Source organism: Hemibagrus wyckioides, linkage group LG17 (genome assembly GCF_019097595.1).
Source record: "Hemibagrus wyckioides isolate EC202008001 linkage group LG17, SWU_Hwy_1.0, whole genome shotgun sequence".
Taxonomy (NCBI): domain Eukaryota; kingdom Metazoa; phylum Chordata; class Actinopteri; order Siluriformes; family Bagridae; genus Hemibagrus; species Hemibagrus wyckioides.
In genome coordinates this window covers 1594363-1608204 of record NC_080726.1, presented here as the reverse complement: position 1 = coordinate 1608204, position 13842 = coordinate 1594363, and the positions used below count along the sequence as shown (strand labels likewise).

General features: G+C 41.0%; 1 protein-coding gene across 1 annotated transcript; it reads right to left on the bottom strand.

Annotated features, from left to right (window-relative positions):
- Window positions 1-74: 74 nt before the first annotated feature.
- Window positions 75-13767, bottom strand: hs2st1a (heparan sulfate 2-O-sulfotransferase 1a). Its single transcript, XM_058413280.1, has 7 exons — window positions 13228-13767; window positions 9793-10028; window positions 9252-9337; window positions 8722-8860; window positions 8292-8389; window positions 7866-8023; window positions 75-3906 (listed from the first exon to the last, which is right to left on the bottom strand). Exons 1-7 carry the CDS (start codon window positions 13349-13351, stop codon window positions 3680-3682), a joined length of 1068 nt encoding a protein of 355 aa, XP_058269263.1. The 5' UTR covers window positions 13352-13767; the 3' UTR covers window positions 75-3679.
- Window positions 13768-13842: the final 75 nt, after the last annotated feature.

The window sequence follows — 13842 nt, the reverse complement described above, 5'->3', positions numbered from 1 at the left end:
GACACAGACACACACACACACGTGACTTTACATTACACTTTATATTGATCCTGTTTAGATGTTAATTTTAATATTTGCACTCACTGTCTACACTGTTCTAGAGTCTATATGTTGTTTGTCTGCACTGTCTTGTCTTGTCATCCTGTGCACTTCTGTTGTATGTCTAGTTTTTCTTGCCCCTTAAGTGTAGTTTAGTTTGTATGTCTCTATGTTTATCTCTATGTTTGTCTGCGTCTCTGTACTTTTTCTTTATGTATAGCACGTCTGGTCTAGGAGGAACGTTGGTTCACTTCACTGTGTACTGCATCAGCTATATATGGCTGAAGTGACAATAAAGCTTCTTTGACTTTGAGGATCTGGCTGGACCAATCAAGAACATTCACACACTTGTCCAAGCAACAGTGATGAGTTTTGGGGTGATGTTCAAAGGTGAAAATGTATCTAATGTGAAGTCTTTTGATCTGTTCATCTTACTCTTAAATCTTCTTCTTGTTCTGCATGTTCCTTCTTGGGACCTTTCCATTAAAAGCGTAGGAGATTTGCAGGCCCTCTCATTTGCCTCCTCCAACTCAGATTTTGTTCCTGTTCTGGACAAGATCATATTACACCTAAGGCTGAAATACATTCCAAAGGTGCCTTTTTCGGTCGTTCATCCGGGCAACCTGCAAGCCTTCTCCTATCTCTTATCCCATTTCGGGCCCTCTAGATCTACATAAACCTCTCAGACCTGTGGCATAGGTCTGATTAGTTGTTAGTCTGCTTTCAGGGACCTAGCAAGGGCTTCCCCACCACTAAACAGTGTTTATCGCATTTCTGTATCCAATTAGCTTTATCTTCCCCAGCTTTCAGCAACATTAAATTATTGGCTTCATTTGCCTCACTCGTCAGTTGCAGCAATGTTTAATTATAATATAATTGTAATATAATTGTAAAATAAAAGTATTTCTAATCAGCAATTCTTTGTTAGAACACACATCGTTAATTTCTCCAGCTGTTTTTGTAATGCTTGTAATGCTTAATTTATACAATAATGATCATAACCCTTCGACTATGTGAGACAACAAGCAGTGACCATCGTTCATTAAGATTTGGTGAAAACAAACCTGGAAAACTATTCATTATCTCAAGAGAACAGAAGAGCTGCCAATATTTTAAAATTACTACAGTATTACACACAATATCACTCAATATCATAAAACCAAATACTGCCACATTTTCTGCTGCATATCGATATTTTTCCCCACAGAATTCAGTCAAATAACATGCTGAGTAAATGTTCAGTGATCAGTTCTGTGTTCTGTGTGTCTTTACTTTCAGGAAATGCTTTCAGACATCCTAACTTTACATACTTGATGTATTTAGAACATTTTTTTTGCACATGGTGCAAGGACACACACACACACACACACACACACAAAATTCACAGTCCTTTACAGACTGAAAAAGCCAATATATAAAACAGTGGGGTAAAAATTCCCCATCCAGCATGATAAAGTACAGTGGAGGAAAAAAATAGCAGTGACTGATATCAGTCTGATATGGACAGAAAATGACTTGAAATGCTGATGACATTTTTTAGAATTGTGTAAAAGTGTGATGTTGTGATGTATTTTTCTCTGTGAGTCTCAATCTGGGGTTTTATCTCTTATATCTTAAAAGAAAAAATAATACACAAAGTTCCACTTCATTTTAAATGCAATTAATCAGCCGAAACATTCAGTGCCTCCGTTAACATGTTTACATGCAACGTGATAATCCAAGAAACAAATTAGAGTGGATAATTAAGTCCTTCTTTATGCTAGGTGTAAATAGGAACTATTTATACAGTTTGAAAGCAATGTCTGCTTCGAAGGTGAGACTGTGAAGCATATCAACCTCACAACTATGTGAAAATCAGGCTGTGAATTCATGCAGAAAAAAAAACATGAAAAGAAACTTAGAGTGAGAATCTCAGCATCAGGTCAGTATAAAGTTCTGTCCGATATTCAGAGCTACAATATCAACATTGTAGTGAAAATGAAAATGTTAAATCATGCTGTGTCTAAATAAAATATTGATAAGAATTCAGTATCCAGTGGTACAGAGTAAGTACAGAAGTATAATGTTCAGCTTCAGTCCTTAAGAACAAGAAAACAGAGGAAAGGTCTAAATGGGGAGATTAACCAACTCAAAGGGTTCATTAAATATTGAAAACGCTACAGGATTCTTGTAAAAAAAGTCCAACTGCATCTTTTACAGTGTTGTAGCATGTGGCTGACGATGAGAACATGAATTCTGTGAATCTTTTTGAAAATGGTTGCAATGGCAGCAAGCTATTTCATCCAACCCTGAGTTCACCGCTGGAGGTGTGACGATGTACCGTGATAAAAGAAGAAGAAGAAGAAGAAGGTTAACAGCGATATTATACAATTAAAGATAATGATTTCCACGTTGATGGAAATGTCCTGTAACATCAAATGAACTGCATGTAATACAGAAAAAAAAGATATGAAGGCAGAAAAACACGCAGCGGATGGCTGATCGGACGAATATCATGGCAACGTTCCTGTACGATGCCTTAAAGGAGCAGTGTGTAAAGTTTAGAGTGATACACGCCCTGAAACCAATGACATCATTTCAAAGATCTAATGCTAATGCACTCATCCAGCCCTGAAATTAGCCACGCCCCCTACTCGGAACAGACGGACAGACAGAGCAGTCAGGTTACACCACAGCGCTGCTGAATCCTGAGTTCTGATTGGTGGATCAGGTGTTGATTAATTCTCTCTAACACACTCTACATATATGATAGGGTTTCCATAGCAACAGTTCTACAAGGATTTGTACAGTGGATGGAATTGTTGGTGTTGCTGAAGTTGTCCATAAAGAGACAGTTAAAGTGAATAGAAGGAGTCTCCAGTGAGAGGTAAAGCAGTAACTTAAGGACAGAGGAGCTCACACTTCTTCTCTGGAAAATAATGTAGCAAGAGAGAGAATAAAGAGAAGCTGGTAAGGGAAAGAGTGTTTACAGCTGCTACAACAAAAGTGATGAAAGGAAATGACTGAACATGAGATGTAATAAATGGATGAAAATGTTGTTCTTTAATAAAATTTAAAATTGTATTTGTTGAAATAAAACACTTGGGCACATGCTGGTTTTGGAAAACAATCAACTTTGCATAGTCATGGATTATTTTCCTCTAACAGACCTGTAACACCAACCCAAGCGTTTTATTCCGTACTTTGTAGCCAGCAGAGGGCGCTAAACATTACAACCTGCTCCTTTAAACAACTTTATCAAAATTCTAACTAATAAAATTGAATAAAAGCTCCTGTAGAGGAGTTAGCTTTTTTTCTCCATTGTTTTCTATTTAGTTTCATTGTATTAACTTCTGCCTGTGCAGGTTATGGAATCTGAAGCTCTAAATCCAAAAAATTCTTCTGTGGTTATTGTTTAGGAGTCTGACATGCTTCCTGAAAGAGTTCTGCTGCCTGCGTAGAGCCTTGAGCTCTTCTCTGTGCTTCACCTGTAAACGTATCAGCTGAATATACATAAAGACAAAAAAAATATAAAATCCGAAAGCTGTTCGGCTGTAAAACGTCCAGCCGCGGCAGGATACGGACAGATCTACGAGCCGGATCGTCCTCCTCCAGTGATTATGACGACAGTAAATGCACTAGAGCTGTGCTTTTGTGCCTCTCAGGTGGTCTTGGGGTAGATTTTCTCGTAGAAGAAGTTCTGGGGCAGGAGGTACAGCTCTCCGTCCTTCTCCCGCACGCCATGAGCTCGGACAAACTGGAACTGCTCGAGTGCAAACTCGTAAAACTCGTTCTCCAGCTTCCAGATGGCCGACTGCTGCAGCCGAGCGATGGACTCCTTAGTGGGCGGCTTCTTCTCACTGGTTTTCCTCAGGTGTGATTTTTTACCTTCGGATGAAAAGATCATGTGAGCAGCTACAATGTGAACAGCTCTACAGTCTGACAGGAACTTACACCAACTTACCACCATTATTCACACCATACTGAACATGTTCATTCGACAGCATGCATTTCACCTCACTCATTCACTCACTCATTCACTCACTCATTCACTCACTCATTCACTCACTCTCTCACTCACTACATTCACTCTCTCACTCACTACATTCACTCACTCATTCATTCACTCACTCATTCACTACATTCACTCACTCACTCACTACATTCACTCACTCACTCACTACATTCACTCACTCACTCATTCACTCACTCATTCACTACATTCACTCTCACTCACTACATTCACTCACTCATTCACTACATTCACTCACTCACTCACTACATTCACTCACTCACTCACTACATTCACTCACTCACTCATTCACTCACTCATTCACTACATTCACTCTCTCACTCACTACATTCACTCACTCACTCACTACATTCACTCACTCACTCACTACATTCACTCACTCACTCATTCACTCACTCATTCACTACATTCACTCTCTCACTCACTACATTCACTCTCTCACTCACTACATTCACTCTCTCACTCACTACATTCACTCACTCATTCACTACATTCACTCTCTCACTCACTACATTCACTCTCTCACTCACTACATTCACTCTCTCACTCACTACATTCACTCACTCACTCACTACATTCACTCACTCACTCACTACATTCACTCTCTCACTCACTACATTCACTCTCTCACTCACTACATTCACTCTCTCACTCACTACATTCACTCACTCATTCACTCACTCATTCACTACATTCACTCTCTCACTCACTACATTCACTCTCACACTCACTACATTCACTCTCTCACTCACTACATTCACTCTCTCACTCACTACATTCACTCTCTCACTCACTACATTCACTCTCTCACTCACTACATTCACTCACTCACTCACTACATTCACTCTCACACTCACTACATTCACTCTCTCACTCACTACATTCACTCTCTCACTCACTACATTCACTCTCTCACTCACTACATTCACTCACTCATTCACTACATTCACTCTCTCACTCACTACATTCACTCTCTCACTCACTACATTCACTCACTCATTCACTACATTCACTCTCTCACTCACTACATTCACTCTCTCACTCACTACATTCACTCTCACTCACTACATTCACTCACTCATTCACTACATTCACTCTCACTCACTACATTCACTCTCACACTCACTACATTCACTCACTCATTCACTACATTCACTCTCACACTCACTACATTCACTCACTCACTCACTACATTCACTCTCACACTCACTACATTCACTCTCTCACTCACTACATTCACTCTCACACTCACTACATTCACTCACTCACTCACTACATTCACTCTCACACTCACTACATTCACTCTCACACTCACTACATTCACTCACTCACTCACTACATTCACTCTCACACTCACTACATTCACTCTCTCACTCACTACATTCACTCTCACACTCACTACATTCACTCTCTCATTCACTACATTCACTCTCTCACTCACTACATTCACTCTCACACTCACTACATTCACTCACTCACTCACTACATTCACTCTCTCACTCACTACATTCACTCTCTCACTCACTACATTCACTCTCACACTCACTACATTCACTCTCTCACTCACTACATTCACTCTCACACTCACTACATTCACTCACTCACTCACTACATTCACTCTCACTCACTACATTCACTCTCACACTCACTACATTCACTCACTCATTCACTACATTCACTCACTCACTCACTACATTCACTCTCTCACTCACTACATTCACTCTCTCACTCACTACATTCACTCACTCACTCACTACATTCACTCTCACACTCACTACATTCACTCTCTCACTCACTACATTCACTCTCTCACTCACTACATTCACTCTCTCACTCACTACATTCACTCACTCATTCACTACATTCACTCTCTCACTCACTACATTCACTCTCTCACTCACTACATTCACTCACTCATTCACTACATTCACTCTCTCACTCACTACATTCACTCTCTCACTCACTACATTCACTCTCACTCACTACATTCACTCACTCATTCACTACATTCACTCTCACTCACTACATTCACTCTCACACTCACTACATTCACTCACTCATTCACTACATTCACTCTCACACTCACTACATTCACTCACTCACTCACTACATTCACTCTCACACTCACTACATTCACTCTCTCACTCACTACATTCACTCTCACACTCACTACATTCACTCACTCACTCACTACATTCACTCTCACACTCACTACATTCACTCTCACACTCACTACATTCACTCTCTCATTCACTACATTCACTCACTCATTCACTACATTCACTCTCTCACTCACTACATTCACTCTCACACTCACTACATTCACTCACTCACTCACTACATTCACTCTCTCACTCACTACATTCACTCTCTCACTCACTACATTCACTCTCACACTCACTACATTCACTCTCTCACTCACTACATTCACTCTCACACTCACTACATTCACTCACTCACTCACTACATTCACTCTCACTCACTACATTCACTCTCACACTCACTACATTCACTCACTCATTCACTACATTCACTCTCACACTCACTACATTCACTCTCACACTCACTACATTCACTCACTCACTCACTACATTCACTCTCACACTCACTACATTCACTCTCACTCACTACATTCACTCTCACACTCACTACATTCACTCTCACACTCACTACATTCACTCTCTCACTCACTACATTCACTCTCTCACTCACTACATTCACTCACTCATTCACTACATTCACTCTCACTCACTACATTCACTCACTCATTCACTACATTCACTCTCTCACTCACTACATTCACTCTCACACTCACTACATTCACTCTCTCACTCACTACATTCACTCTCACACTCACTACATTCACTCACTCACTCACTACATTCACTCTCACTCACTACATTCACTCTCACACTCACTACATTCACTCACTCACTCACTACATTCACTCTCACACTCACTACATTCACTCACTCACTCACTACATTCACTCTCACACTCACTACATTCACTCTCACTCACTACATTCACTCTCACACTCACTACATTCACTCTCACACTCACTACATTCACTCTCTCACTCACTACATTCACTCTCTCACTCACTACATTCACTCTCTCACTCACTACATTCACTCACTCATTCACTACATTCACTCTCACTCACTACATTCACTCTCACTCACTACATTCACTCTCTCACTCACTACATTCACTCACTCATTCACTACATTCACTCTCACTCACTACATTCACTCTCTCACTCACTCATTCACTCTCTCATTCACTCTCTCACTCACTCACTCACTACATTCACTCTCTCACTACATTCACTCTCACACTCACTACATTCACTCACTCATTCACTACATTCACTCTCACACTCACTACATTCACTCTCACTCACTACATTCACTCTCTCACTCACTCACTACATTCACTCACTCACTCACTACATTCACTCACTCACTCACTACATTCACTCACTCACTCACTACATTCACTCACTCACTCACTACATTCACTCTCTCACTCACTACATTCACTCTCACTCACTACATTCACTCTCGCACATTCACTACAACAATTGTTCATTGATTCATTCACTCACTCATTCACTTGTTCATTCACTCACTTCTTATAAAGTTTGTGAATTCATTCATTGATTTAAGAGATTCTGCATAGAATGATCCTAAGAAACATGTTGAGTTAAATGAAGATGATTAAAAATTTTAATAATCAGTTTGTTTTCAAGTGTTTATCTGTACCGAGGTATATTAGGTCTCGCTGCAAGGTGCACCTAACCAGAACGTACCTGTCCTGTAGAGCTCAGTGGCTCCTCTGAAAAATCGAGGCAGTGCTGCCTCCAGCATCATCACAAAGTCCTCCAGCTCCTCGGTCACGCCCACCATCAGGTACTCATTAATCAGGTTATACTTGGCCTGCTCCAGAGCCCAGCGGCTGCCGATGTTCCTGCACATGACCAACAGACCACCACGTGAGAAATGAAACCTACACAATGTCCCTCAACCTCCAACCACAGCTGTCAGACTCACAGACTCATGTATCGGTTACTTGTTTCTGTGTAACTGTTTCACTTACAAGTGATATATCTAATTTCATTAGAGCACTGGGGCAACCCCCCCACCCACCCACACCCTCTGTCCATCCCTCCACCCACCCACACCCTCTGTCCATCCCCCCACCCACACACATGCACACACACCCTACTCAGACTGACCAACACTCAGAGTAATGACCGCAGAAAAAGGGGATCTGGAGCCACAGCTTTTCTGGAGCGCAGTCTGAACCTCCTGCAGCAACACACTCATCAAATGTCTAGAAAATAACACACACACACACAGTCATATCGTTTCAATAATAACATAATAAATATATATAATATCATTTCAATTTCACATAAAACACAATTTTTAATTAAAAACTATATTTTTTCCGGGAATCTCATACATAACAGCGATACCTAGTGTTCAAAACAGGAAGTGGGGCCCAATTTTTATTTATTTATTTGTTTGTTTATTAAAATTGTTTAATTTTTTTAAAGAACAGTTTCAAACCTGGTGAAGCTTTAAATAATTACTCAAAAATAAAAATAAATAAATAAGACCAGGTGGAAAATAATTAGGACTAAACTCCAGGTTCAGTCTGACCTTCTTGTCCCCCTGTTTTCTGCGTTTCAGGCCAGGTCTGTAATCGTCCCCGAAGCGCAGGAAGTAGTAATAAGACACCAGACGCTCGATGGGGTCGCGCACAATGTTAATGTAGATGGGTTTTTTCATCACACCAAATCTGAGAGGAGAGGAGAGAAAAAGAGGTGAGAAGAGAAGAGAAGAGAAGAGAAGAGAAGAGAAGAGAAGAGAAGAGAAGAGAAGAGAAGAGAAGAGAAGAGAAGAGAAAGATCGTTGATAAGGAGACTCTAATGTTCATCATGATCCACATCCATCATGTTTCTTCTGACATTCAATATTTTCATTTCAGAAAATAAATTTACAAAATAAGAAGAATGAATCCTGATTTTATTTTTTTTATTCTAACTTCTAGCATGTTTCTTTGTTCTTTATTTAACAGTCATGACCCCCCCCCACACACACACAGAAAGATGGTATGTTCCTGCTTAAAATAAACAGACAAGTTAAAATAAATTAAATTAAATTAAATTAAAATAAAATAAAGCGCTCACTTTGAGAAGTCGAGGAATGAAACATGACCGTGGTACAGCGCCGGCTTCATCTCCTTCCACATCGTCACGTTCTTCACAAAGCGCACCTGAAGATACAAAACAAATGCTGTGTGTTCACTGTGTGTGTGTGTTTGTGTGTGTGTGTGTGTGTGTGTGGGTTTGTGTGTGTGTGTTTGTGTGTGTGTGGGGGGGGGTTTGTGTGTGGGTGTGTGTGTGGGTATGTAAACTGATTTTATAACATAAATGTGTTAATAGTGTAAAGAAAAGAAGATAAGAGTGATACGATTAAACAAGACAAGGGAAAAACACACAAACAGAGAAGAAGACAATGATATATAGAGAAAAATAAACAGATAGATATAGAGACAGACAGACAGATAAAGAGAGACAGATGGACAGACAAACAGACAGACAGATGTAGGAACAGACAGACAGATATCGGTCCATCATTGACCCTTGATATAGACATAAACAGACAGACATATCAGTGAATGGACGGGTGAGAAGACGTGTGTGTGTGTGTGTGTGTGTCCTGTCACACCTGGTCCTGCAGGGACATGACAGGGTTGTTCTTGCTGGTGTTGATGTGCAGGACGTGGTAGTGGTTCCTGCTGCACAGGTCATAGGCGAGGTTGGTGAAGGAGGTGCTGGCCGTTTTGGGAACTCGGTTGTAGATAACCACCAGGTTGTTCTCAGAGTCCTCGCGAGATTCCCTCAGTCCCTCCTGAGTGCGACGTTCCTCGATGTCGCGCACTTCCAGCCTGGCGATGGCGCGTTCTGCGGAGAGACGAGTGAATGTTTACCTCACATGGAGAGGTTCTACAGATAGATGACTTCATCACGTGTACTGACTTATGGAGGCTGATGAATTAACACAGGATCTGGATAAAACAGAGATGGGCGTGTCTCCATGACGTGTTTCTGGGTCTCTGTGTGTACTGCATCACCACACCTTATTCTACTTTCATTATAAACACTTGGTGCAAGGGGGCGTGGCTGCAGATTCTCTGGTAGTAATTATACTACACATCTGCATGTGTAAACTAATCCCATCTGAATAGGGCTTTAGTTTGGTCCTAACGCTAGGAAGTTAATGTAGCAAGACAAAATGGCAGCCTGTCTTCACCAAAAACGCTACGTTAAGCAAAGTGTAGACTGAAAATAACTCCCTAACCCGTTACCACAGTTTCCACGGATCACACATCACCCAGCGTCACGATACACACTGAATCTGAACCCGAACTGACCCTCTGGTTTAAGGCACCTGATACTCGTGGGATCTGGGAGCGAGGATTCAGGTAATAAGGCATTAGAGAGGAGCGGAAACAGACGAGCAGCTGCTACTGCTGAGTAATGAAGAGGTCACGGCTAATCATAGTGCCTCGCTTTCTGCTGTGCATGAGCACCAAGTGAAAGGAACAAAATGGTGCACTGGGACCTGTCAATCAATTCAGACCAGGATCACATGGCTCAGGAGATTCTGGACCTGAGACTCGAAGAGGGGCTGAGATTCAATCAGCAAAACAAAAACTTTAGGCAAGTGGCAGGCTTTGGACTTGGCTTTGGCTAAATGACTCCTTTAGATTCGGTGAGCCTCTAAATGGCTCCTTTAGATTCGGTGAGCCTCTAAATGACTCCTTTAGATTCGGTGAGCCTCTAAATGACTCCTTTAGCTTCGGTGAGCCTCTAAATGACTCCTTTAGATTCTGTGAGCCTCTAAATGACTCCTTTAGATTCTGTGAGCCTCTAAATGACCCCTTTAGATTCTGTGAATCTTCTAGATTCATTGAGCCTCTAAATGTGACTTGTTTAGACTTGAGGAGCCTTAAGACGATTATTTGTAAACTCTGTGAGCCCCAGGGTGACTCCTCTTGATTCCCTAGACAACTCTTTTTAGACTCTGAGAACCCTGAGGTGACTCTTATAGATTCTGGGATCTATGTGATGACTCCTGTTAGACTTGGTGAGCCCCAAGGCAACTCTTTCAGACTCTAGGAATCCCCTAGGTGACACTTTTTAGACTCAGGGAGCCCAAAGGCAGCCGCCCTGTTAGTGACTGCAGAGTTGAACATAAAGGAACAAGCCTCCTGACTGTTTGGAAACTTAATCCCACAAGTGCTCAAGGACACAACTGCCAAAGTGACACGTGCTTTTGGTGTTAACGATGCTGGAGAGGCTAAAAACAGCTCTGCTTTTCTTTAGAGTCCAGTCAGAACCCCAGCACTCGTTAACAATAACGACAGCACAGAAAACGTCCAAATTACAGACGGTGTAAGGAAATGACATAAAAAAAAAAGACATCAAGGCACTTTGGCTGAAATCTCTTTTCTGTGATGTCTACTCTTTTATCACAAGATTTTCATTGTAAATTTTGTCTGTATTTAAAAAGCTGTAATAAGGATTTAGATGCAAAAGTTCTTTAAAACACTTAAACAATTACTCCTCCAATTAACAGTCTATTCAATTACCAAACTAATTCTTCACTTTTCTCTTTCTCATCAAAGAATTCTATTCATATTGGCCTTGAAACTGAGACTATTACACATTAATATGCAAATCAGTTCACTACTTATACTGCTTTTTAAGTTAATAAAATAAAAATAAGATTTGTAGCAGCATCAAAAATGTTTGTGCTCACTAATGTTTATTTATTTATTTTATTTTTTACATTAACTGACTGTGTGCATCGGCTGTTTCAAAAGGAGAACTTTAAAGATCTTCTTCTTATTTCGGCTTTTCAGGGGTCTCCACAGTGAATCATTTCTCTCCACCTATCCCTATCTTCTGCACTGTCAACACTTACACCCACTAGCTTCAAATCCTCATTTATTACATCCATAGAGTCCTGATGATTCGCATGATTCAATCTGGCAATGTTTTATGCCGGATGCCCTTCCTGACACAACCCTCTCTATTTATCCTGGCTTAGGACCGGCAAAGAAGTCACTGGACTGTGACCCCCATGGCTAGATTGAGAAAAATAATAGTAATCATTTTTTTTTAAATCTCCTTGCATAGGGTGCCATTACTTTTGCTCTGACTGAATTCAGAGGAAGTTCTGGTTACGTGAGGAACTTTACAGAAACCCAGTAGCGAAACATAAGAAACGAGCGGTTTCGTTCACACAGCACGACGTCATGGGTATCTGGGTTTGATGAACGTTCTGGGAAGATGTAACAGCATCATAAAAACGAGATGAGATTTTGTGTCTAAGTCGATTAACACGTGTTTAATAAGCGAGATAACAGATTGTGGTCTATTTCTGAGAGCCTGAGAGAGACTCGGCTCTACAGTTACAGGCAGAACTAAGCTACAGACGAGGATTAATGACGTTCAAATGGAGAAGAGATTTAAGAATCTATTTTTTAAAAATAGATTTTTTAAAAAAACACTGTGTGTGTGTTGTAAAGTACTGAGTGATGGTCTGGTCCCAAAGTTTTTTATTATAGTTGCACAATGTCTGCGAAACCAAGTCAGTTCCTGTTCTCACTGATGCTACAGCATCTATAAACCATCATTCCCTCACCAATCTCTCTAACTTTCTCTTTCTTGAGGAAAAAAAATCCACAAATGTTCCTGAGAAACCACAAAGAAGCATAAACTACACCGTTACCTCTGAGCTGATGTTACAGAAAATTAATCAAACACCTTCAGACCAACTAGAATCTATAATCCAAGAATAGTTTACTGCATTTTATTACCTTTGTTGCTCACCATTACAGATTAAAACTCATTTTTTTCTCACCACCATGCAGTGTTCCGATCTCATCCAGGGTCAGCCTCTGACCACACCAGCACTCCTGGATCGAGGCTGTGGTTCCTGGGCTCTTTCTCAACTCCTGGATTACTAATAATCTTAGACATAAGCATTCTGAAAGATTTTTGCATGCAAACATCGTCTCATATACGCTGGTGGATTGTGGAAAGCGTCTTCACGATCAGTGCACCGAGAAGAACGAGGTGTTTTGTTCCTCACCCAGTTTGCCTCTGGACTCCTCCAGTTGGTGGATCTGGTTCTCCAGGAACAGCATGGCTACTGCGAAGGCCAGCAGCGCCAGGAGCTGAAACTTCGGTGCCATCATGATCCTTAAACTCCCCATGAAATCAAACCAGCAGACGGAGAGATGAAGACATGATGAACTTCACTGCCCGACCTGGAAGCTCGTGAGAGCAAAACTCGCAACTCTCCGTTATTACTGTGTCACTATTAATCCCTACGTTTCACTGAAAGTTTGAAACTCAATATGATCTCTTTTTCAGTCTCCTCCTCGGTGTACAGCAGGATTCTACAAGAAAATAAAAAAATAAAATTACAGCCGCAGAATGAAGACCAGCTTTTTATTTACCTCACTGTTGTAACCTCAGCTGCTCTGATGGTTCGTAAACCTCGGCTCGATCCTAAAACGCGCTGCTATTGGACACAGTGCACTACGCAGTAGGCAAAAACCGCTACGTCATCCCCTATGTAGTGCGATTGTTCAGGGAGTGAGGAGCCGTTTGAGATGCAGCCTTCAAGAACAGGGAAATTATCCTGCTACGCTTACTAGGTAAATTTAGTACTTTACTAAAAAATATCCATTTGGTTTAATCT

Excerpts from the sequence above, each read along its gene's own strand:
- hs2st1a (XM_058413280.1), bottom strand. The coding sequence starts at position 13,351 with ATGGGGAGTTTAAGGATCATGATGGCACCGAAGTTTCAGCTCCTGGCG. Across the intron at positions 9,338-9,792 it reads TCATGTCCCTGCAGGACCAG|GTGCGCTTTGTGAAGAACGT; the intron begins GTGTGACAGGAC and ends TTGTATCTTCAG. Across the intron at positions 8,024-8,291 it reads GGTCATTACTCTGAGTGTTG|GAACATCGGCAGCCGCTGGG; the intron begins GTCAGTCTGAGT and ends GGTCATGTGCAG.